Genomic DNA, 27,087 nt, shown 5'->3' on the forward strand with positions numbered 1-27,087 from the left:
GCTGCTCAGTGAGCTGTTTCAAATGCACGGGTGCCCCTGGCCAGGGAGAGAGAAGGGGATGGCACAGCTTCCAGGGCACAGTTGGTCTAGACAGCCTGGCCTACCCACTAGGGGCCCCTGTCTCACACTGAGTAGCCTTCCTCTTGATTAATGGATGTCTTTGGACCAGAGTGAGCAAGTTGGGACTGGACAGGAAAGATAACACAGGAGGGCTGCTTGTGAAAGGAGGAACGGGCAGCCCAGGGATGGCCAAAAGGTCAGGGTTTGCATGCTGTTCACTCAAGGTCATTGCAGAACTTCAAGAACAAAGCAGGGAGGCCCTCGAGGCTCTACAGGACAATCCAGATGTTTGAGACCAGATTCTTGAGGAATTGCTGAGAAGGAACAGTGGAATTGAACCACAGCTGATTTATGTCAAGTGAGATCTCGTCTGGCAAGGGAGACAAATATTGACACACGTAACTCCAACATGAAGCTGTGATGGAGTGACTATGCAAACACCGTGGGGGTCAGGGGGGCTGCACGAAGGAGGTGGCATTAGAGGTGGGCTTTAGGAAGAGTAGGATTTTGACAGTGGAGCAGGAAACCCCTCGCCAGGAGACTTTGGGAAGGAAGATGGAAGAAAGACGGTGAGTCAAGTTAAAGAAAATGCTGGGTACCTGGGCTTGGGGCTGGCAGTGGAGAAAATATTCTGGAGGCAGCTGAAGAGAGTGTGGCGGGATGGAATAAGGCACATGGACGGATGGGTGGGAGTCCCGCTCTCATAGGGAGCTGCAGAGACTTCTGACCATGAGACAGCATCCTGGAGACTTACTCTTTCAGGATCTGCAGCTTCTCCCCTTTCAGCATCTGCAGGTCACGGTCATTCACTGCCATGTAGTCATACAGCGCCACCACGAAATGCTCTTCTAGGGGGAACAAGGAAGACATGGCCACCGCTCAGGCCCACGGCACTGGTGGCAGGGCTTGGGTAAGCCTGTGCTGTGAGCCACCTTCTGGCTACTAAGAGTGTCAGAAAAGGCAAGGATAGAGGGGAAGCCATGGTGAGCCTTCGCACTCACAGACTGACCTCCTGAGCTTGCTGCTGGGAACAAGGGCATACTGCCCCTCTGAGCCCATTGCAATGTCCTTTCTGGACCCACTTAGAGACCCTCAGGCCTAGGCAGGGCAGGTGGGTAAGGGATTCAGTAGCCCAGCGTTTAGGGAGATCGGCTGCATGGGCCTGAGGGCCAAAGACCCAAGTCTGGAAACCAGTGTTGTCCGATCCCTTATCTCCTGGAGGATGCGAGCATCTCCTCTCTTCCCCATCCCCCCTGTCCCTTCCAGCCTCTATTCCAAGGGGAGCAGAGGTCTTGGAACCTGGCAACTGTAACTTAGACCTGCAGCCCTGCCCAGGGTCCCATCGTGGTGCTTCTGGCGGGCAGGCCCCTGCTTGCTGGTGGGCCCTAGGACGGAGGAGGAGAGAGGGCTCCGGAGCTTGCATGACAGCTGTCGCATGACGAGGGCTTTTCTGCACGGCTCCCGGAGCCAAGGCCCATCTGGAAAAGGCCACCTGGAGACCACCAAGCTTCCCTGAGAGCCATGGCTCCAGCTTTGTCTCTAATGCCTGGCGTGACCTTGGGCTGGTCACCGTCCCTTGGTGGGAAGAGAGGGTTGGAATAGATGACAGAGGCCCCTCTGGTTCTGAGATTCAAATTCCTTTGCCAAAAGCATTTAATTTATGTCCTTCTCATGGATGTTCTTCCTGGAAATTTGACCCCTCTGGCAGGAAGCGGAGGATGGCCCCTGATGCTAATTGTGATCTCCAACAGGATGAGCGACACCAGGTGAAGTCAATACCCTGAGTCTGGGTTCTTGCAGAGAGGAGCCAGGTCTTATACAGCTTCCCCAGTCCTCAGACAGAGCCAGCTCTGGGTCCTGTTTGCTCAATGCCTTCTGGGTGAGTGAGTGAATGAATGGCATAGGCCCGGGCTTGCATTCTGCTCTCCCGCACGCCACTCCAGACTGAGGCCACCATCCCGTGAGACCCTCCTGAGGTCTGAGGCCCTGACTCTGGAAGTCTGAGGGGCCCCCAAGGGCAGGCAAGGCTGGGACAGAACTGGGCCACAGGCTCCTCCCTCAGCCTCCCCTAGCCTCCTCCCCTAAGCCTCTAGGGGCCCAGGTACCTTCCTCTCCAGGAAGCTGCTCCCAGCTGAGCCCCTGTTCTAACTGCGTAAACCCAGGGCCTGGGGAGGAGGCCTGGGGAGCCTCAGCTTCCAAAGCAGCCCCTTCTTACCTCGATCCGGGTGTGTGTCGCGAGGTGCAGGAGCCAGGTGGTTAAACAGGACCTAGAGCAGAAACACATGCCTCTGCATTAGTTCAAGGCCCCGAGGCCTGGGCAGGGCCTGCAGGGCAGTGGGTGAGACACAGGAGCTGCCCTGTTGGCACAAGAGCTTGCACAGTTACCAGTGCCATCTCGAATAACCCCTGAAACACCTGCCATCTTTGCTCGGACCTTGTATACATTTAGAGGAGGGGTATGTAGGGATGCCCATCTTTGCAAGAGGCAGCTGTGGAATGGACGTGGTGGTTGGTGTGTGTGTGTGTGTTTGTGTGTGATGGGGGGCACCTCATCACTTGGCTTAAAATCCTGGCTCTGCCATTAAATGATGAATTTTCTCAAGGAAAATTATTTTTAAAATGTATCTCTATCATCATTGATGTTTCTATCTCTCCATCTCCCTTTATCTCTGATATCAATAAAAATATATTTTAAGAAAAGTATTTCCTTAAAACTTAACAAATATAGCCGAAACCGGTTTGGCTCAATGAATAGAGCGTCGGCTTGGGGACTGATAGGTCCCGGATTCGATTCCGGTCAAGGGCATGTACCTTGGTTGCGGGCACATCCCCAGTAGGGTGTTTGCAAGAGGCAGCTGATCGATGACTCTCTTTCATCGATGTTTCTAACTCTCTCTCTCTCTCTCCCTTCTTCTCTGTACAAAATCAATAAAATATATTTTAAAAATGTTTAAAATAAAAAGCAAACAAAAAACTTAACAAATATATTCCTACGTATATACCCTAAAGAGAAACTTTTGCATATATGTACTAGGAAACATGCACAACACTGCTTCCCACAGAAACACATAATAATAATAATAATAGATAAAAGAATAGATAAATTGGAACATATGCATGCAATCAATCAATCCTACACAGCTGTGGCAGTTAAGGAGCTATAGCTACATGCATCCACATGGATGAAGCTCACAATGAAAAACTCAGATCTGAAACCCATGTCTCAGAAGAATCCATGCTTTTGGATTCATTTGATTTAAAATTTACAACATGCAAAATTAAATTAAATAGTGTTTAGGAATATGTGCATATAGGATGCTACAGAAAAAGCAAAGCTAAGGAATAAGCACATCAGAATAGTGGGACCTGGGACGAGGGGGACAGACTGGGAGATAGCAGAGGCCTTCAGGGGGATGGGTCACTTCCTACTTCTGAGGATGGGAGGGGCTGCTCTGGGTGTTCATTTTATTATCCTGCTTTCAACCTGTAATCAATAATCTTTTTTTGTATTTATTAAACACAAATTTGCAAAAAGCAGCATTTTGCAAAAACAGTGCGTATAGTATTACAGTTCCACTGAAAATAGAAACTCATATAAATAACACACAAGAAAGGAGTCTGGGGTAAGGGCATGTGCTGAGGGGTGGGAATGGCCAGGGAGAGGTCAATGAAGGGGGATGGGGGGGAGGAGATCTATGTAACACTCTAAACAATAAAGAATTTAAAAAAAGAAAAGGGTCTGGAGGCAGGACCCCTGCAATGCTAACTCCGGGTATCATTGGCTAGTGGGATAATGAGTACTTATAATTTTTTTTTCATAATTGACATGTATTATGTGACTTTTTAAAAGTTAAAAACATTCCAGGCTCTACTACTTATTAGCATGTAACTCTGAAGAAGTTATTGAATCTAAGTCCTATTGAGTAATTTTCTCAGTCGGATAAATCAATCATTAACCTATGGCCCTTCAATCATTCATTTATTCAACAAACAGTTCACTGTTGCATGCCACGCCTTGCACTAAGTTGGGACACTGATAAGACGCCTGGTTTATCTAAGAAACGGGAATAGCAGTCACCACTCCCATTAGGTCACAGTTGGGATGAAGTGATGACTGGTTAGATGTGCCTGTGGGGGAGGAAAGAGCAGGAAAGAGAAGTCCAGGCATGACTTCCAATTGCCCCAAATCAAAAGCGGGTAGGTGACCAGATTGGGGGTGGGGGGGTCACAAACAGTCATCTACAAATGCATCTTTGGGAACAGTAGCATCAAAGGGAGTGAACTACTTTGTAAAGAAACCAGAACTTTGAGATAGGCTCCATGAACACTCGAGGGCCTGTGGGGAAGGTGAGCGTAAGCACCTTCTTTCTGAGGTTGCCTCATCCTGGGGGAGTGAGCTCTTTGGAAGGCTGGCACACCAGGAAGGGGACAACGATCCAGGAGCTTCTGGATAGAGTTGAGGGCAGCAGATATTGCTAAATGCCTTAGACTAGCAGTCTGCAAACTCACTAGTCAACAGAGCCAAATATCAACAGTACAATGACTGAAATTTCTTTTGAGAGCCAAATTTTTTAAACTTAAACTATAGAGGTAGGTACATTGTTATTAACTTAAGTAGGGTACCCCTAAGCCAGTCTTTGCTAAAATCTCAAGGGGCCAAAGAGCTGCATGTGACTCGAGAGCCACAGTTTGCTGACCACTGCTCTAGACTCTTCCCCACCTCAAGCTGACTTCTTTGATTTTTTTCTTTCTCTTCAAGGCTGCCCTTGCCCAACAAAAACTGGCTAAAAATTATTGGGGCTAACCATGCACAGTTTTGTGCTAAAGGTAATATGTTAAAGCATTGCATACTTGTATGGACATGGCGTGTTGTTACATCTCCATCAGAAAGCCCTTTTTATTCTACCCACTTTACAGGTGGGGAAACTGAGGCTACAGGGAGTTAAGAAACCTGCTTCAAAGGTACAGCTAGCAGATTTAAATTCCAGCAATCTGGCTGTTAAATATTTTACGATCTGTAACACCAATAAGAGCTGAGGTGGCACTGGAGGGGAGGGGTCCCTACTTGTGAGAGCCCTGAGTTATCAAGAGAGGGCACCGGGACTTGCTAGAGACCAGGAGCAGCCCCCAGGGAGCCACATGTGCTCAGTGCGCTCCTTCCTCCCACTCCCTCCCCCGCTGCGGAAGCGGTCACTCACCAGGGGTGGCAGTGGTGGGGGCTCTCTGCTTTGGGTGCTGACCTTCACGGGGCTCCACTGGCCCCTACTCTTCTCCTTGCCCTGCTTTTTGCTGCTCACCACTCCCATCCTGTCAGAGAACACGCAGCAGGTTGGTGATGTGAGTAGGTCTTCAGAGCCTCTGAACGGAAGAATGCCCCTAAACCCCTTCCTGGTGGCCAACTAGAGAGATGGGGGTGGAAGTGGGGGACGGTGAAGGTCAAAGTCAGACATGAAGTTAGAATGGGGTTGGTGGGTTAAGCTTGCATCCACCTTTTTTCCCCCCAGAGCAGGGAGAAGTGGCCCAGAGAGGAGACATGGCTGGACTTAGGACACAGAGATTACAAACTCCTAGAGTGGCTTCCACCCCTCATCCCACCTCCCGGGACAGGAGTCTTGGCATCTGGAAAGAGTCTGACCAACGTGTCCAGTGGTCTGGGTCTTTGCTGTCATCTGCCACTGCCTGCATCCCTCAGGAAAGTCACACTTCCTCTCAGAACCCGTTAGGGCATGTCTGAGGTCCTTGACAGCTCAGATATTCAGGTCAGACTTTATACATTTAGGGCACACAGATAGCACAGGCCTCTAAGGCCAGTCACAGTTTCTCTAGGAATATCGGGGAATCTTCTTTAGAGGTGAGAGAAATAGGTAAAGAATCAGAGGATGACAGATGTGGAAAACACCCTAGGTTCTGGCCACTCTTACCACCACCCTCATTCCAGAGGCTGCTATTTAGAGAGGGCTTACTCTGGACCAGGAATGTCACAAGCCCTATCTCATTTCCCACTTTCAACTCTCTAAATACGTGTAAGCGGGTGTTAGTGCTATCCCAGCACTATCCCAGGACCATGGTTCAAGGCATTAAATAACTGTTTCATGATCAAACAACTAATCAATACAGAGCAACTCTGAAGCCTGGCTGACCCCAGACCACCACACTTCGCCTCACTCCTGGGTCTTCTCCAAGCCCCGGATATCGATGGAGAAAGGGACCTTGAATCCTGACTGGCCGTGTGGTCCGTGATAGATGTCTGATTGCCTTTGGATGTCTGCACCGTATTTCGTAGACTTTGAGATGCAATTTTTTTTATATTTCAGTATCTCTGAAAATGGAATATGTTTTACAATTGATGGTAGCTCATATTATAATTAGCAGCATTTTTTTTTTCTCTTTCAGGGACACATAAAATAAGCACTAGCCTTCTAAGTAATGGCATCTTAGATTCAATGAAACACGGTAATGTGTGGCTGTTTCTCCAGAGAGTTGAAGGTACATGCCTCATGGTATTTCTCCTTAAACTCAACTTAAAAAAAAGAAAAGACTACAATAAATTTGAATATAGAACAGAGAGACACAAATAATCCACACTATGTGTTTTGCCTATAGAACATATAATACTGTATATTTGTAAAATAAATAAATAAATAAATAAATAAATAAATAAATAAAACTTTCTGTATTTAAGCAGTTAGTTTGTGTCAGTTCAGATCTACTTTAACATCAGATGAAATATGGTGCGAAGTTACAGGTCAACATTTTTGTTTTCAGAGATATTGGGTCTCAGAATTTTGGATAAGGGATCATGGGTTTATATTAGGAATAGCTACTAAATTTTATCAGGTGCCTACTTAGTGTCTGTTAATATGACAGTCTTTTTAAAATTTGTTGATGTAATGAATTATGTTGATAAATTTTCTGTTATCAAAGCATCCTTGTATTTTGGAGTAAAAGGTGTTGGTTATCGTAAATTAGTGGTTTTGGCATGTGGATGGATAGTTTTTGCAAATATTTTGTTTCAAGTGAGAATCTGTATTCCCAAGTGGGATCTGTCTATTATGCATTAGCCATTAAGATGATGCTAACTTCATAACATATACCAAGGAGCCCTCTATCTTTTTTCCTTTGGTTTTGAATGTTAATAACAACATTGGGACTATCTGTTCTTTAAAGGCTAGATAGAATTTAGCTGATAAGTCATCTGTTTCCCAGGCCCTTTTAAGTAGTAGGTCAGAAATTATCTGTTCAGACACACCCTGATTTTATCTGTTCCTATTTCCCCTCTTCATGTACCATTTTGATGACTTATGTGATTACTTATAGATTGATTTCCACATTTTCCTATTTGTTTCCAAAACTTGTACATAGTCTTATAACTATTTCAATCTGTTTTGTTTCGTGATTATGGCATCTTTCTTATTCCTAATATAAATTAATAAAATTATAGTTTTTAATTGGATAAAAACTATAATTTTTAAACCTAAATTTTAAAATGATGAAAAAGAAAACTAATCAAAACAGCATGAAATTGGAAAAGGAATAGACAGAGACCCAGCGGAGTATAACAATAAGATGCAAACAGATTCCAGTACATATGGGAACTGTAAAAGGTGGCATTTTAACTCAGTGGAGGATTGAGAGTTTATTTTAATAAATGGTATTGGGACAATGGCTATCTACCTAGAAAAATGCAATTGGACCCCTACCTTATACCACATTAAAATATAAATTGCAGGTGTATTGAAGAACATTAAAAATAAAATTATTTGGAGGAAAATATAGGAAACATTTCATATGAACCAGAGTTTGGAGATAAGAATTGACAGAGATAGAATAGGCAGAAGCTGAGAGGACAAAAAGAAGTCATAACAAAAAGATTAATTCTCTAACATGAAAGGCATTTCACTGTAAAGTAAACCATCATGGAGTCAGCAGATAAGCAATAGATTGGGGGAAAGGTTTGCAAAGCACACAGCAGATAAATGTACATTTATAGTATACACAGAGCTCATGAACATTGATAAGAAGTATGGGTCTAGCATACAACCAACTAAACAAAAAATGTATGATTATAAATAAGCAACTCACCCAACACAAATCCAAATAGCTAAATAGATATGGAAAAAATATGTCAAAATTACTTACTAATGGAGAAAACACAAATTAAGAGAATAAAATACCAAATTACATGAATAAACTGGGGGAAAATGAAAAGAATGATAATATCAATTGTTGACAGTAAAGAAAGGGATAATTGAGTTTTCCTACATTTCTGTTACATAAATATTTATTTATTTATTTATTTATTTATTTTTAAAATATATTTTATTGATTTTTTACAGAGAGGAAGGGAGAGAGATAGAGAGCTAGAAACATCGATGAGAGAGAAACATCGACCAGCCGCCTCCTGCACACCCCCCAACGGGGATGTGCTCGCAACCAATGTACATACCCCTGACCGGAATCGAACCCGGGACCTTTCAGTCCTCAGACCGACGCTCTACCACTTAGCCAAACCGGCTTCGGCACATAAATATTTATTAAAGTAATTGTCATTTCATGTTCTTCCCACTCCATGAAACCTCCATGAGGTCTGGGGCCTTTGTTGAAATCTAATTGCTAAAACAGTGCTTGGCATTGTGTAAGAGCTTAATAAATATTTACTGAACAAATAAAATATGAAATATTACTGACCTTTTAGAAGCAATCAGTCAAGTTCTATTAAAATGAAAAATTATACATAGCCTTGGATTTATAATTCCACTTTATGGAACTCTCACAGATTAATAAATCATCATTACGTAGAAATATCAAAACGTTAATTGCAGTGGAAGTCAAAGCAGCAAAAAACAAAAACAAGATTTGTAATTGCTCACAAATTGGGGAATTGTGAATAAATCCACACTCTAAAAGTCTCTAAAATATTATACAACTATCTAAAAGAATGTGCTAGGCCTTTACCAGTGAGGCTAAGAGGATTTTCTATAACATGCCATTATGTGAGAAAAGGAGGAGGCAAAGTGCATGACGTTATGCCACATTTAGGAATTCTGAAGAGTGAGAAAAACAGGCATGCACGTGTGTCTTTATGTTATGTGAAGAGAGGTCTGGGGGGAGCACACCAAGCTGTTTACTTTGGTTATGGTGGGGGAGGTAGAGATAGAAAAGGGAGGTGGAGGATCCCCCAACAAATAAATAGGAAGTTGAAATAATTGTGTGGGTGGGTGGGTGGGCGTTAATGCAAAGCAGTGCCCCAAAAAGATATTTCCTGAGATGTGAAAATTGTTTATTCTCAGGACTTCATGTGACTCTTCATGGTAGGACTTCATGTAACTTTTTTGTGTTTTTTATATATTCCTCGAATTCTTTAATAGTAGGCATATATTGTTGGTACAAGCAGAAACATAAAATTGAAGGTGAAGGACTTGCCCAGCAACAGTGGGGCACAAGGCCTGGAGTCAGGGCCACTCCAGCTGGGGCAGCCTGAGCCTCAGGCCTTTGCTGACCTCTCCCAGCCTCTGGACTCAATGACGGGTGAACAGGCAGCAGCTTCTAGAATTTTTTGACTTGGATTCTTGCTTCTGTGCCTGCTCAAATGACCAGCCCTCTTCGGCTGGCGATATTGCTGCCGATTTTCAACTTCCCGTGCAAACATTTATGTCCACTTAAACATCAGAATTGAACATTTAAATAACTTAACAGAGAGTAAAATGCTTAAAATGAAATCACCCACTCATGACAATTCTTTGCCTTTCTACTTCTTAGGAGTGTATATTCATGTGATTTTTCCATGGGTTTTATAAATAACACTAGAGGCCCAGTGCACGAAATTCATGCACAGGGGGAGGGAAGAAGGGGGTCCCCTCAGCCCAGCCTGCACCCTCTCTAATCCAGGACCTCTCAGAGGATATTCAACTGCCGATTTGGGCCTGATCCGCAGGACATCCCTCTCACAATCCAGGACCACTGGCTCCTAACTGCTCACCTGATTGCCCCTAACTGCCCCCTGCTGGCCTGGTCACCCCAACTGCCCCCAGCCCCTGCTGACCTGGTTGCCCCATACAGCCTGCTGCTCAGTCATTTGGTTGCCCTTCACTCGACCCCCCCCCCCCCACTGGCCTGGTTGCCCCCAAATGCTCCCCTGTGGGCCTAGTTGCCCCACACAGCCTGTTCATCATCCATTTGGTTGCAATGGTTGCTTACGCTTTTATTATAGATTTTTTTTTTCTTTTCAGATCCCTCCACCCCAGGGGTTCTGGCTAGAGTTACTCAGGAAACCAGGTGACAACTAGAGCTGGCTGCCACCCCACGGAGATATTTTAGCTGTTTCAGGCTGGGTGGAGCCAGGAAATGTACAAGTCCATGCACAAGCCGAGGGCAACATCAACAATGCTGGTCCTGGTGACTTTGCTGACTGCAGGTGGCTTTGCTGGACAGAAGACACTGGCCTCCTTTTCAGGGGTGAAGAGTGGATGGGAGAGGGTGAGAGTTTGTGTATGTCTGTGTGTCAGAGAGTGCACACACATGCGCACTTGGGTGTATGTGCACTGCAGAGCAAGTATGTGTATGGACCTACGTATGTTATTGTGTGTGAATAAGAAGGTTGGGCAAGGAACTTCTTGTTTCCGCTGCTAGGAGCAGACCCCCTGTACAGACTTTAAGCAGAGCAGGGAGGTCAAGGTTGGCCTCAGGGAAGTTGCTTGCAGCCCCAAAGCACAGCCTCAGCCTGACTAAAGCTAGAGAAACTAGAAGCCCTTTATTTACAGTTGCCTAGCACTTCACAGATTAAAGAGCACTTGACATATATTTGACAGTCAAGATGGCATTAGCAGGTTAATTACCCTTATGTTAGAGCTGAAGGCAGAATGGCAAGGTGGCTTGCGAAGGCCCCACGGGAGGTGGCAGAGCCAGGAGCTGGAAGATGCTCTCTGCCCAGAGCTCACTGCCCAAAGCAGGTACATGGGTGGCCTGGCCTAGGGCTCCATCCCCCATGGCTCACAGTTCAGGTTCAGGTTCAGATCCTCTTTTCTCTCTTCTATGGGACTGCCCCCTGCTTTCAAAGTCCTCCCCTCCAGGGGAGAAACCACTGGTGGAGCTGCTGGTCAAGGAGATCTGAGGGCGAGTGCCACCCTGAAATGCAGGTGAAGTCTCAGAAAGCCTCTCCCTCCTCCCTGGTCTAGAGCAGGTGAGTGGGTGCTTGAAGGAACCTGGACTCAAAGCAAGCTATGTTCTGGCTGTGCGAACGTTGGCAAATGACTGAATCTCTCTGAGTCTCAGTCTCCTTACCTATAAGAGGGGGAGGCATGAAACTGTTCATCATCTCATCCACAAAACCTCCCTGAAGAAAGCATACTCAAAGGGGAATGCTGAAAACAGCCAACAATGGACTTCCCTCTTTTGGGGGGAGGGGCAGTTCTGTTTCTGCAGAATTGGATCATGAAATTCTCAATTACATCTTCCCTGACTGGCAAAGCTTCACCATCCATTTTCAGCCGTTCGCAGACATCTTTTAATTATGCACTTACCCATGATTATGGGCGTAATTCCAATGACTATCTGACTATTTGTGTAAAACTAGGTGAAAATGAACCAAAATATTAAAACAATTGTGCAAACATGACTACTCAGACGAAAATGGTTGTCCTGCCGAGGCTGAGCTGTTGGCAGCCAGTGTTAGTCCCTGGTGATGGCTGGGAATGTTCCTTTCCCAGTTGATGTGCTTAAGTACAAATTCAACACATGAAAAATGTCTTAGGGATGTTGACACATGGTGAGCATATATGTAGATTTTATGGAGGTCAAGGACCAACAGCCTAAAATAAATACATCATTCACATGGTTGTCATGGGAACCAAACAATATGAGGGTGGGAAAGAACAAGAGCATAGAAAGCACTGAATAGATACCAACTAGAGAATGACGTTCTGAGATGGCCATGAGATTCATAGAGATTTCCTACCTTTCCTTTGGGGTTATTTAAAATCCAATCCATAATCTAATTTCCCCAGGTGTCTCAAAAACATGGTTTCTGGCTGTTGGTTTGTTCTAGTTAGGATTCCAACAAGCTTCATGCATGACATGTGTTACGTCTTTATGTCTCTTTTACTAGAGTTGCCTCCCCCCCCCCCCCCCCCCACTGTGGTTTGTTTCATGACATCGGGTTTGTAAAAACCAGGTCAGAGTGTTCTGCATTCTGGAACTTGCTTCCTTGAGATAACTTGTACCTGTTCCTCCATCTCTCTATTCCTTGCACATACAGTTCACTTCATAGACTCCATTTGCTTCAGGTTCTGTAGGGATGTCTTATGGGGGTGACATGTGCTCCAGGTCATACACTATCAGGACGTCTCACGTGCTCTCAGGCAGTGACCACACTATCTGGCTGCACCATTTCAGTGATGTTGAGAGAGACCTGAGTTCAGGTGATGCTGGTTTGATCCCATCATTAAAAAGCTTCTCATCAACATTTCAGCTAATGGCTTCCCCAGGGCTTAGTTACTAAGTACTGATGCCCTAACTCCGCCATTCCTTCCACATGTGTTAGTTGAAAGTTGCTAGAGTAAAGGATGAAAAAGAGAGAACATCAGAAACATGTGCCTCAGGGTCAGGTAATATTTGGAAATAGATAAATAATGCTTTCCCAAAGAAGACATGGAATCAGAAAACTTGTTCAGAAAACAGAGTTTGTCTATTGGCTGGATTGGTGATATGTAATAGAATGATTCAAATAACAGTTAACATCTTGTGTGATACTTTTAAAATACCAGTAGGATAATTTTCCTGGTACTAGCATAGGATCTGATAGAGTTGTAACTCCTGGCTGAGTAGGTAGGGGCCTCTGTGCACCTGTGGTCCCTGGCAAGAGGCGAGTGAACAGAATGACTTGTGTGCCTTGGTCCATGTGGCTGCCAACTTAGGCGTAGTGAGGCCATTTCAATTTTGTCAAGTGAAAATGTTTCTGCCATGGAAATTCACTGCCCACAATGGTAAAGTTGATAGAAAAGATGAAACTTTTTTTTTCTTATTGCTTTCAAAGAGGAGGGGGCGTAGAGAGATAGAAACATCAGTGACGAGTGAGAATCATCAATTGGCTGTCTCCTGCAAGCCCTCTCATGGGGATTGAACCCACAACCCTGGCATGTGCCCTGACCAGGAGTGAAACCATGACCTCCTGGTTCACAGGTCAACACTCAACCACTGGGCCATGCTGGCTAGTAAAAAGATTTTTTAGGTGGTGAAAAGTTTGAGGATGTAGTGCAAAACTTCAGGAAGAAAGACAGCATTTTTGTGAAGCTGTGTTCAGTGAAATACGGACACAGGTTAATGAGTTGCCTGCATTTGGTTCTGCTGACATGGAGAAGCTTGAAATCTGTTAGGCCATCATGTGGGAAAATAGCGCTGTTTTAATATTTAAATTCTTGTGATAATTAGTAGCCTCCAAATAAAATTTCTTCAATTGGAGACGTGTAAATTATGTTTTTTTAAAACCCCACAATAGTGGTAATTAAAACATACTGCTGATATGCCAAGTTGTAAATACCACTACTCTTGTAATTTATATCGATAGGACTATGGACTTCAATCTACTTTGCAGTTTCTGAAAATCTCTTGCTTTTTTTTTTTTCATTAAAAAATTAAACAAAAAATTAAATAATGAGTTCACTGCTTCCTAATGGACTCAATTCTGACTCCTTAGCACAAATGCTCTCCAAGTTCCCAGTTTGTGTTATAACCGACAGGGAGTTTGCAGACTCCTGAGGCCCAGCCTCGGCAGGTCCAGGGCGGGGCACCAGAATCTTCGTGTGTTTTTTTCACAAGTGCCTCCGACAGAGGTTGATGTAAGAGAGCTCACCAACCCCACTTTACAAAGACCCTTTCTATGATTTGGCTGCGCTTCAGAAGTATGACTTGTGAACAAGAATCAAAAGACAGTCTTGCCGACCTGCGGCACTTCTTCCTGTGAGTCCCTTGTAAATAATGTGCGTACTTTTCCTGCTAGGGATCCTCTCGCCTTTAAAGGGGATGGATTTTTTTTCTGTCCTCCACACAAACATTGCTTTACACGTTAATATATTTCTGCATTGTTTTTGACATGGGAAATAACGCCCTTTTCTATCATAACAATGACAGCATCTCTCTGATACCCGTCAGTTCACAAAATATTTTCACACAAAGCATCTTAAGAGCCTCCAAAGAACCCTATAAACTAAATAAAATCCTCATTTCATCCTCAGATCAGAGACTAGACAGAGGTGACAAAATGGAAGAGCGGAGCAGGGACGTAAGTCACTCAGAGCCTTGCTTGCTCCCCCTAAGGCTCACAGGGATCCTTCCAGATACACATCCGCTCTGACTTTCATTTCTTTAAAGAGGCACTGCCTCCATTCTTCCATCCTTTTGAGCTGCCTCTCCAAGCAGAACCCAGAGGAGATTTGTGACCAGAGGGGAAGCACCTCTGCTAGGCTTCAGGGGCCAGGCAAACACCTGGGCTAGAAAAGCTGGCTCTCATTTATGTTTTCAAACATGAACTGGAAAAAGTTCAGGACAGAAAAAGAAAGGAAAAAAAGGACTCAGGCCCCTGACATTTGTTGTTGTTGTTAATTGTGATTATTGAGTGGATCTAGAGACACGTGTGTCCTTCTAGAGACAGAGAGATTTAAATTAACGTGTAAAACTCTTGTTGCAGGATTTGTGTCTCACATGAGAACAGGACTACTAACAATGATTAGCCCAGGGCCTGGCACTCCTCCCAACGCCAGGTTACACGCGATGACTGTGTTTCATGTGGAGTGTGTATCTAGCCAACAGCAGACATATCCCTCCCCATTTTACAGATGGAAAAACCGAGGCTCAGTGGGGTTTAAGGACTTGCCCAAGACCATACAGTGAGTCACAAACTGATATTTGAAAACCAATTCTAACTGTGAAGTCTGGCTGATTCTACTCTTTTCCAAAGTATGTGAGATAGTAAAAAAATAAAACACTTGTGATGGTATCTGTGAAGAATGTGAACCCGATCAGAAAATTAGGGTGGATTTTAGAACAGAATGAGGATGATTGAATTTATGATACGTATTGAGGCCACACTTGGAGAATTCAGCCTCCTCTTATCAATCAGGTGAATGTACTCTCCTCTCCACGCATATAATTTGCTTTTGTTGCAGGAAATTCAGAAAGTAGAGAGGGAGATAAAAATTACCGGCAACACCATCTTCCAGATAGCCATGGTTAACAGTCTGGTATGCAACTTTCCATTGCCATTAAAAACAAAATAGCAAAACTGGGATCATTATCTACATCCTGTTTTGTGAACTGCTTTAGAAGAGCGTATTATCGTGACCATCTTCGCGTGCCACCTGTTTGGCCTGTAGCGTTGGTGGTGAGGCTGTGAGGCACATTATCCGAAGGCTGTACCAAACTTACTTCATCCACTGCTTTTGTTACACACCTAAGTCGTTTCCATGTTTTTCTTTTCAGTATCAAATATAATGTGGCAAAGATGTCCTTCGCTGGACTGGTTTGGTGGCCCAGTTGGTTGGAGTTTTGTCCTGCTTGGTTTTTTGTTTGTTTGTTAATTGCCAAAGCCGGATAAACAGGGGAGACTGTCATGCGCATGCATGAAATGGAATTTAGTCAAATAAAAAATTTTGGTCACTTGGTCCTGACTTTTCTCTTTCTGTCTTTTAAACTTTTTATTTTTGGAAAAACAGTGTAGATTTTTTGTGGGAAGTTTATTCTGTGTATTGTTTTCCAAGTGGTCGTGATTTAATCTCGTGTAAAACTGAGTGACGTTTTAAAGAATTGTAATTGGGCTTCATCCCCAGGCATAATTATCTCCTCGCTTCTTCGGTGTGGTGGTTCTGAGATGCCTGAACATCTAATAGATTTGTGGTTGAATGGGCTTCATTATTACCAACCAAGTCCACTTTGTGGGCCCATAAGCATACTGTTGGCTGGAGCTGTTCAAGCTATTCTGAATATTATTGATCAAGTATCTGACAAGCCTTAAAACCACCTGCACTGCTTGACCCAGTAAACCACTTCTTTGACATTATCCTAAAGGTATGTTTTATGTTAATCAAGATGTTACTCCTACAGAGATGGTTAAAGAAATGATGGTGCATCATATAGTAGACTATTACACCTATATTTTAAAATATTTCCCAATAATATTTGGAAACATGTTTAATAATGTTAAGTAGGGGGCAGACCCCCAATCTGTTTTATACATTGTCATCGTTTTGAGTGGAAGGCCATTTATAGAGGATGAGAGTTCTTGTTCTGGCTATCTGAGTGTAAAGTTCTGCTAACCAGTTGAAGATATTATAAACCTGTCTTTAATGTATTGTCTGGGAAATAGAAACTGAAACATGTTTTTCTCACAAGAGAAACTGACCATTATAATAAATGCACTAAACAAATGCAAACTTTTGTTTTTATAAAGGTCTTAAGCCAAGTGCTACAAGTTGAAAAGAAGGCTGGTGGTATTTTAATTGCTATAGATTCCTCTAATAAATTTAGAACCTATTGTTTATTGCCATGCACATTACAAGCTTGAATGTTTTTATAAATAATTAAAATTTTAGAATGTGTATTAAAGATGTAAATGTTTTTAAAAAAAAGGAAATTCCTCATTAACTGTGAATTTCATTAAATATGATTATTATCTGATGGAGCAAATTTATCCATCGAGACCATGTGGTGGTATGTGTTATGTATGATGTTGGTGCTGGAAGAAGTCTGTATGCCTATATGAACACATGTGACTTCATGTAAAGATTCTTTTTTTTTTTTTACAGAGGAAGAGAGAGGGATAGAGAGTTAGAAACATCGATGAGAGAGAGTCATCGACCAGCTGCCTCTTGCACACCCCTCACTGGGGATGTGCCCGCAACCAAGGTACATGCCCTTGACCGGAATCGAACCCGGGACCTTTCAGGCCGCAGGCCGCAGTCCGACGCTCTATCCTCTGAGCCAAACCGGTTTCGGCCATGTAAAGATTCTTAATGTTCATAGTTCTTGGCAAATGCAGTTTCAATCTCTATATAGCCAGCAGTGTATGTTACTGCAGGAAAATGCAGGATTAAAATTGTCCTTAAGTATATAAAGGAAAAAAAGGTTGAGGACTCAATTTCCAGTCAGAGCACATACCTAAGTTATAGGTTTGATTCCTGGTTAGGGTGCCCTGCAGGAGATAACCAATCAATGTTTTTGTGTTTCTCTCTCCCTAAAATCAGTGAAAAGCACATCCTTGGATGAGGATTTTTTTTTTAAAGTTCTTTGTTCCTATGTTTTATCCTTCTTCACATCCCCCAGTAATCTTGGATGAGTTTAAAATCTTTGAAGTGCAATTGTTGGCCCAAGAGCACATCATGTTTAAGTGTTCTGATATATTTTGTAAATTGTCCTCTAGGAATTTCACACAGCAGTGCATGAGTATACAAATTTGGAAGAAATATTATTAATTATACTAGAGGCCCGATGCAAGAAATTTGTGCAAGGGGCTTGGTCCTCGCAGCCCCGGCTTCATCCGGAAGGACGTCCAGAAGGTTGTTCAGCTACCCAGTCCAATTAGCATATTATGCTTTTATTATTAAAGACTTAATATTAATTTATTTAACTACTATTGGTCAAAGTAGTTATTTTCAACTTTTGACTATTCTAAAAAACCTGTAAGAAGCATCCTTGTAAAATATATATTTAGTTGTTTGAATATTTTTAAAGCTTTTTTCTATAAGTGCAATTACTAAGTCGAAGAAGATGCACATTGTTAAGAATCTTGATCTGTGATGCTAAACTGGCTTCTACAAGAGTATATGGAAAAGTATCCTGATTTACACTCTCACAGTGATGCAGGCCCATTTCCCTGGTTCTTTGTCAATGGCTTTTATCAAATTTTAAAGAAACATGACAATCTGTTAAATGAAAGGTGATAAACAACATCGTAAAAAATTAATTTGCTATTAATATTTATTATGTATTTATCAACCACTTGTGTTGCTCATAATCATTTGATTGTCCATGCCGTCAGCTCATTTTTTACATTGAGGTGTTTATCATTATCTTAATGCCATATAGGACCTCTCTATAGGATTTATGTATTTAATTTTTACATTAGTGTGCCGTGTATGTTTTATCAATTTATCTTTTGCTTTTTAATGTTGTTTATGGTGCTTATTGTGCACAAAGGTAATCATTGCTGTTTATCCAATTTATTCATCTCTCTCACAATCTTTGTCTTTAATGTTCACACTTGGAAATTTCTTCCCCACCTCAAGTTTATAGAAATATTAAGCTAGTTTAAGTTTTCTTACTGTTAATTAGGAATATCTTATCTGTATAAAAGCACACAGACTAATGTAACAGCACTAATATCAAATAAATACTATTGTTTTGTCACTTTTGTCTATTTTTCTTCCTCTCTCTCTTGTTATGTCACAGATGTAGCTAAAGCTTGAGCATTATTTTCCCCTCTCTCTGTCTCCAAAAATAATCTTGAAGTTAGTAGGTATTATTATAATGTATGATGTTGTGTGTTTATGACATATGTATAAGCAACCACAAGCGATATATATTCTTGTTTTGTATATTTTGCAAAAACGACTTCATAATGCATGCAACCTTTTTGCAAATTACTTTTATTTTTTATTTAAATTGTGTTTTTCAGATTTGTTCACTTTAATACATAGATCCCTAGTTATTCTAGTTTTTGTTTTATCCTATCCATTAAGTAAAGATGCCTCATTTTAATTTAGCTATTTATTCCTCTGCAGTTTTGTGTATGACAAACTTATTTTTTAATAAAACTCAAAACTTTGTATAAGAATATGTGCTCATTATAAAAAAATAATTTAAATACAGGAAGCAATAAAGAAGAAATTTTCTTATAATCCCAATATTCAGAGGCAACCTTTGTTAATATTTTGGTTTATTTATTTTTAGTCTTTTTTTTAATGGTGGGGAGATATGAACATTTTAAAAATTATTACAAAATTGAAATCAGAATGGAGCATGATTTAGAGTTTTTAAAATGGATTAAAATCCTGACTTCATAATTAATAAACTACATCACATTTGTTAATTTTCTCAATCTCTTGAAGTCTCATTTTCCCAGTCAGTAACATACTAATAACTGCTTCACAGGGTTTTTGAGAGAATTGAGTGACCAGATTATTATGATGTCTGAATACATAATAATCTGGCCACTCAGTACCAGCCTGGCCAGGGGAAGGGGACATGAGCAGTTGGCCAGCTTGCCTGCTGGTCGAACTCCTGGTCAAGGGGGCAATCTGCATATTATCCTTTTATTATATAGGATATACACTGAGTGACCAGATTATTATGCATTCAGAGATCATAATAATCTGGCCACTCAGTGTAGAAAGAATAAGTAAAGTCCTTGGCATGGTCTCTGGCACAAATAGCTTCTAAATGCATATAATTAGCTATTACAACTATACATACACTTTTGTGTTCTTTTTATCATTTAATACTACATCATAGGCCTTTTGATATCATTCAAACTTATAAAAAACATATTGCAATGTTTATATTAACACACACACACACACACACACACACACAGCTTTACCTAATATTTCTGTATGAATTGCTTCCTACATTTATGATTTCTCCCCTTTATTTAGGCTCTCAGAAGGAAAATCGCTTTGGCCCAATTCCATGATCCTAACTGTTAAATTGCTTTCCAGAAAGGCTGTGGCGTGTGGCTGCCAGCACTGTGTGCGAGCCCCACCCAATAACAGCGTGGTCCTCAAGCCCCCAGGCTGGCCCAGACAGGCTCATCCTCCCTGTGCGGAGCTCCGTGTCTGCCCAAGGATCAGCTTTGAGCACAGGCTTGGGCCAGGCTGTGGGGTGAATGCTGGGCAGACAGTGGGAACTAACTAAACAGATCAAGTTCCGGCTCTGGAGCCCAAAACTAGTTAACACAGCAGTGAGCAAAGGAGAAGCCAGAGAACAAATAAGCAAAGTAAATGCCCAACTCTTTCCCAAAGAGGTCAGTACTATGGAGAAGGCAGAGGATGGTGTGAGAGAATGGTCACGGAGGCACTGGGTTATTCAGGGAGGAGGAAAGGCGAGGCAGTGAGGTTTTTAACTGGGGTCTGGATGACCAGCAGGCAAAGGTCTGGAAGGGCAGTGGGAACAGCAGGAGGGAAGGACCTACTGAGGATAAGGCATGTACTTGGCACATTCTAGGAACAGGAGGGGCCGTCAGGGTGCCGGGAGCAGAGGGAAGGTGAGGACAAAGAAAGGGGACAGAAAAAATAAACTCAACCCAACTCAAACTCTTTTAAAATGCCATGAGAAACCATCGGATGGTTTTAGGCAGGGCTGACTTACCTTTAAAAGATCACAGAGGTGCCATGTAGGGAAGATTGTGGGGTGTGAGCCTGGAAGCAGGGTCACTGGGCTGGAGACCACCGCCGGAGGCGGGGTGAGAGAGAGTGTGTCAGTGGAAATGGGGACAGTGGGTGGAAATGGTGAGATGCCAACCAATGACAAGGGGATGATGACTTTCAACTGTGAGGGACTGTCTGTGCAGGGGAAAGAGTTGCCCCTCAGTCCTACAGAATGAGAAGCCAGTGTCCTGCAGGGATTGGCTAGGTCAGGTTTTAAAAATTGAATGTGCTGGATAAGCATAGAGGGAAGTACGGGTTTGGTCTGGGAAGAACCTTAGCTGAAGCCCGAACTTGAAAGTGCATGCCTTGTTTAGGATAAAAGGGCTCCCAATGCCGTGTGAGGCCAAAGCTGTTCCCCAGAACCAGGAGAACTGAATCCTACACCTCATTCAACCAGGCTGTGGACCCTGAGCATTCCCTCACCCTCTCCCAGCCTCGGTTTCCCCTTTTGTAAAGTGAGATCTGAGAGGCTGACATCCATGCCACTCACTGACAACCAGCCACTCAAGGACGCCCTGCTCCCTTTTTGTTTGTTTGTATGCTTTTTGTTTGTTTGTTTATCCTCACCCAAGAATATTTTTTCCATTGATTTTTAGAGAGAGTGAAAAAGAAGGAGTGCAGGGAAGAGGGGGCGGGGAGAGAAATATTGATGTGAGAGAGACACATTGATTGGTTGCCTCCTGCATATGCCCCAACTGGGGCAGGGCATCGAGCTTGCAACTGAAGTATATGTCCTTGATTGGGAGTCAAACCTGAGACCCTTTCGTGCGCAGGGCCGATTCTCTAACCACTGGGAAATTCCAACCAGGGATCACATCTTTTTAATGACTTCTCCAGGAGCTGCCCCCCGGTCTGTGGGCGCAGGCATGGGCTGCCCTGGGTGCCACTGCTTTAACATACTTACTTCTCTGGCTCTCCAGAACCACTGTCAGGTCTGCGAGGGGCCCTGGACTCGGGGTCCTGTTGTTGATGTGTTGGGGAGTAGGACCCACCATATAACGGGGCCAAGAGCTCTCACCTCACTCAGCACAGGCAGGTGCGGGTTCTCACAGCAGCTGGCTCAGGCGGGGATGAGCGAGGTCTGCAGGGGCTGGACCACTACCTCCTGCCCCCACAGGTTCCTTTGAAAATGTTAAACCTTTCCTGGAACGAACACCTGTGTTGGGTTAACAACCTGCTTAATAAGTGTTTTACAGTTGGGTTGGGTTTATTTTGTTGTTAACTATCAGTGATTTATTTGTTCTAAGTCCACGCATGGAGAAGTTATTCTTGTTGCTCGTATTAAGAGTATTACTTCTGTTTAATAAGAGAATAGTGTGGTTTTACATTGGGAGCTAGTTTGTATGGTTGGAATTAAGATAATTAGTTGGAATTAAGATAATTATATGGTTGAGCTTAAATGCTTTCTTAATTGGTGGCTGCTTTTTTTTCACTCCCACATGCCCAGAAGAGCAGAAAGCAGAAACGACACAGATGACACGGCATATGCTACAACAGCAGCAGCTCAGGAGCCTAGAAGCATTAGAAAGGCCTAGTTGTGCTTAGAGGCTGGCGGTCCATGATACCCATGTGAGACAAGAGCCAGAGAAAGGGGCTGGTGGAACTCAGAGGGCCAGCTGACCTCACCACTGATATTGCCACTTGGATTCTTAACCAACAGCCCAGACTGCAAAGGCCAGAGCAGGCCCCAGTCTGCTCCCAAGCCTGCGGGTCTCAAAGATTTCCCCATCTCTGCAAATGGCAACTCCCTCTGCTGGTTGCTCAGACTTTTTCTCCTGCATCTCACAAATAAACCATCACTAACGCTGCCAGCTCTACCTTCAACATGCATCCAGAACCAGACCACTTTCCCTGCCTCCTCTGCCGCCGTCCCAGTCAAAGCTTGGATTCTTGCAGTAGCTTTCTCAGAGGTCTTTTGCTCCTGTGTTTGCCCTCCCACCAGCCTGCTTCCAGCAAGGCAGCCAATTGTGATCATGAAACTTCTCCCCCCAGACTCTGCCAATGGTCCTCTCCCACTCAGTGGAACTTCTCTGGTCAGACTGTGAAACATCTCCCCCCTGAACCCGCCATTGGTCCTCTCCCACTCATTGAAAAAATCCTCAGTCCTCCATGACATTTCCTCAAGAAAGTGAGCAGACTTGCCATAGGATCCGGCAATCCCACTTGTGGGTATAGAGCCCAAAGAATTGAAGGCAGAGACTGAATAGATATTTGAATACTAACATCCATTGTAGCTTTACTCACAATACCCAAAAGGTGGAAGCAACCCAAGTGTCCATACCATGGGTGACTAGATAAACAAAATGTGGCAGATCTATATAATACAGCAGTATGTAGCCTTACAAAGGAAGGGTATTCTGGCACATGCTGCACCATGGGTGACCGTTGAAGGCATTATGCTAAGTGAAAGTATTTGGACTTAAAAGGACAAATATTGTATGATACCAAATCATATGAGGCATCTAGAACAGTAAAATTCATAGATACAGAAAGTAGAATGATGGTTGCCAGGGGCTGGAAGGGGTAGAATAGAGAGTTAGTGTTTAATGGCATGTTTACTTACTTGGGTTGCCATAATAAAGTACCACAGGCTGAGTATTTTAAACAACAAAATTAATTTTCTCACAGTTCTGGAGGCCAGAAGTTTTAGATTAAGGTGTTAGAAGGGTATGTGTCTTCTGAAGCCATTCTCTTTGGTTTATAGATGGCCGTCTTCATCTCGTGTCTTCCAGTGGTCTTCCCTCTGTGTCCGTCAGCGCCTTAACCACCTCTTCTTAGAAGAGCACGATCAGATTAAATTATAAGATGATGACCTCATTTGAACTTGATTACTTCTTAAAGGATTCTATTTCCAAATACTGTCACATTCTGAAGTATTAAGGGTTAGGACTTCTATATATGAATCGGGAGTGGGGAAATTCACAGTTCAGCCCATAACATATGGGTACAGAGTTTCAGTTGGGAAAGTTAAACAAGTTTTTTGGGGAAATGGTGGCAATGGTTGCACAAAAATGTGAGTGTACTTAATGCACTAATTCAAATGGTGAATTTTATGTAATTTCCTAGAGGCCTGGTGCATGAATTTGTGCACAGGTGGGGTCCCTCAGCCTGGCTGGCTCTTAGGGTGGATCAGAGCCATCTTGCCCAGTCCTGATCAGGACCAGTCAGGGCAGCAGTGGGGGAGGGACTGTGGGATGTTGCTGGCTGTGAGAGGTTGGCTTTGGGAGCGCACTAAACACCAGGGGGCAGCTTCTGCATTGAGCACTTGCTCCCTGATGGCCAGTACACATCATAGTGACTGGTCAACCAGTTGTCCGGTCAGTTGTAATGGTCAGTTAGGCTTTTATACATATATTTTAACACACACACACACACACACACACACACACACACACTCCAAAGTCCTTAGAATTGATCCACACTTTTCTCTTCTCTCTCTTCTCCTACCACTCTTTCCCCCTTGCCCACTCTGCTCCCAGCACTCCAGCTTTCTTCCTGGGCCTTAAACAAGAAAACACACTCTCACCTCAGGACATTTGTACTTGCTCTTCTTTTGCCTAGAATATTCTTCCTCGGCTATTGCTAGCTCCTTCACCTCCTCCAGGCCTCTGCTCAAACGTCACTTGGTTAGCAGAGGGACCCTTCTTGACATTTCAGAATCACACAAACCCATCCATCCCAGGCACTTCACTCTGATTTATTTTACTCCATAGTCCTGACACTCCAGGTTTACTGATTGGCTTAGCATCTGTCTTCTCCCACTACTAGGTGAGCCCCTAGGTGAGGACAGGGCTTGTTTTGTCCATGATGTAACTCCAGTGCCCATAGTAAAAGTACACAGATATTTTTGAATGAAAGAATGGATGGCTCCTCTTCTAATATAGCATCCATTCTAATTAATATCTACAATGACAACTGACATGTCATCAAATTTGCTCCTTGCAACAGCCCTGTGAGGGTTGGGAGGGGCGGGTACTAAGCTTCAGGGTTAGTAAATGATGTGTCGGGATGAAAAGCCACCCTCATTTTAATCTATCGCCCTTTCCCCTCATGGCCCAAACTATTGTTACCACTTTTCCCAGGTTCCCTGGATCGCAGGAAGAATAAGGATTGTACATCACGATGAATACATTTAAGTCAATGCTCTGCCTCTCCTTCTCTGGGAGCCACGGTGAGGAGCTTATCTTATGTGTAGCACTTTCTAAAAGTTATAAACCAGGTGCTAATGGTAGCTGCTTCACCAAACCCCATACTTTCACTTTCACTAGGTTCCCCTCCACAATGTCTGCTTGGGCATAGCTGCAGGGCAGTTCCCAGCCACGGCTCCCCCAGCAGGACACTTACTGTGCATGCCTGAAGGCCCAGCATCAAGGGGTGCTGCTCCCTGCTGCTTCTACAGAACAGGCATGATTTCCAGATCCCTGTTCAAGCCCTGCGAAGGCTTCCAAGAGGCGTTTAGCTTCATGAGATTACAGACGGTTTATATAAAACCTGCAAGTCTGAGAAATCTTGACCCCCTCCATCTTTATTCCCATGTCCTCCCTCCCTTCCTTCTTCCCTCCCTCCTTCTCTTCCTTTTTTCCTTCCTTCCTTCTTTCCTCTCCTCACTCCTTACACAGTTGAGTATGCTGAATATTTATTTCCTTCTCTTCCACATCCATGGAGTTTTCCTGGGAAAATGGGAGAATATAGAAAGTGTACAAGACCTCCTAGATTCTCCTTCTCTCAGTAGACATTAACAAGTGTTTCCTGAGTATAGCAGAAAGAAGGTCCCTTGGGAAGTGACAACAATAGAGCAGCAGCTGCTCTTTGCTGCACCACACATAGGGGAGGTCTCTCTGCTCTGTGGTCTGAGGTTGCCACCAAGGTGTCTGCCAAAATTCTTTTTCTTCTTTCTTTTTATTATGACCATCAGTAAGAAATACACTGTACACCACCAGATAAAACATTTCTAGATGCACATATGCACAACTACATGATGAAACAATCGTTCACAAAACATATATATATATATATATATATATACACACATACATATATATATATATATATATATATATATATATATATATATATATATATATATTGTGTGTGTGTGTGTGTGTGTGTGTTTCAATCCTCACCCAAATATATTTTTCCATTGATTTTTAGGGAGAGCAGAAGAGAGGGGGAAAGATAGAGAGAAACATTGATGTGAGAGAAACACATCGATTGGTTGCCTCCTGCACGAGCCCTGACCAGGAGCCTGCAACCAAGGTACTTGCCCTTGATCAGAATGGAACCTGGGGCCCTTTGGTCCACAGGCCAGTGCTCTATCTCCTGAGCCAAACCGACTATGGCCACAAAACATTTCTTACCCTACCTCAAGCAACGAGTGCATTTACATATCTTCTATTCTATTTCTTTTTAAAATTTACATTATGATAAAATAAACTGAACATAAAATTTAGCATCTTAATTTTTAAGTCTCCAATTCAGTAATGTTAAGTAGCTTCACACTGTTGTGCAACCAATCTCCAGAACCCTGTCAGTATGCAATATTGAAACTCCCTGCTTATTAAAGAAAAACTCGTTTTCCCCTCCGCCACCCCTGGCAACCACCGTTCTACTTTCTGTCTCTATGAATTTGACTATTATAGATACTTCATATTAGGTGGAAACATTCAGAATTTGTCCCTTTGTGCTGGCTTATTTCATTTAACATAATGTCCTCAAGTTCATTCATGTGTGGTGTGTTCAAACTTTCTTCCTCTTTTAAGGCTGAATAATATCCCATTGTAAGTATGTGCAATAATTAGATTATCTATTATTTATTCGTTCAACCATGGCTAGTATTAATAATGCTGCTATGAAAATGGGTACACAAATAACTCTCTGAGACTCTGCTTTGAATTCTTTTGGATATTTGTTACAGATTTTATCAGGTTCAGTATAATAAAATACCACAGCCACTGTGACCTATAAAAAATTCCAACTATTTCCCTCACAAAAGACAGGCCAATGAGTTAAACACTCTCCAAGGCACAGACTTCTCCAAGTTACTGTAAACTGAAATCCAGCTGGGCTGGGCAGTGGGCGGCTCTGGCTGCCCACAGTCTTGCTCATACAGAGCCCTGGTATACAACAAGGGATTCCTGGTCTGCCAGCTTACCATGTTTAAATATCCTGGAACTTGATAAATGCCCCAACCTGTTCTGAGCACATCCACCCCTTTCTGACTGTCCAGAGGGCACTTGAGCATCTTGTAATGTCTGAAGGGCATCACTGGATTACTCATGGTACAATGTTGGGTGAGTCACTTCATCTCGTTGCTTCTGTGCCCTCATCTGTAAGGTGTGGGCTTTGGGTGGATGGTCTCCATGTGGCCCCCAGCGCTCCCTTGATTCCACTGTAGATCTATGGGGCACAGAGGAACAGCAAAATCCCAATGGTAACCTGGGCTCTGCTTCAAGCTGCAGAGAATGAGGATGGGACATGGATATGGGTCTTAGAGTTGGTCCTGTCCCTGCATTCTCATCACCCAAAGGGGTCCAGGGCAATGACACAGAGATTTTATTAGGAGCAACACTCTGGTTTCTCTTCTCCTCTTGACTCCCTCTCTGCCTTTCAGGGTCCA

General features: G+C 43.3%; 1 protein-coding gene across 1 annotated transcript in view; it reads right to left on the reverse strand.

The window, feature by feature from the left end:
* BLK (BLK proto-oncogene, Src family tyrosine kinase) overlaps window positions 1-27,087 on the reverse strand; it is a 48,446-nt gene that overhangs the window by 12,201 nt on the left and 9,158 nt on the right. Inside the window, exons 2-4 of the mRNA XM_036424536.2 lie at window positions 5,259-5,367; window positions 2,276-2,327; window positions 815-908 (exon numbers count right to left, since the gene is read on the reverse strand). Of these exons, the coding sequence (XP_036280429.1) occupies window positions 815-908; window positions 2,276-2,327; window positions 5,259-5,366 (254 nt within the window). The 5' untranslated portion in view covers window position 5,367. The remainder of the gene's footprint in view (window positions 1-814; window positions 909-2,275; window positions 2,328-5,258; window positions 5,368-27,087) is intronic.

Source organism: Pipistrellus kuhlii, unplaced genomic scaffold (genome assembly GCF_014108245.1).
Source record: "Pipistrellus kuhlii isolate mPipKuh1 unplaced genomic scaffold, mPipKuh1.p scaffold_m20_p_8, whole genome shotgun sequence".
Taxonomy (NCBI): Eukaryota; Metazoa; Chordata; class Mammalia; order Chiroptera; family Vespertilionidae; genus Pipistrellus; species Pipistrellus kuhlii.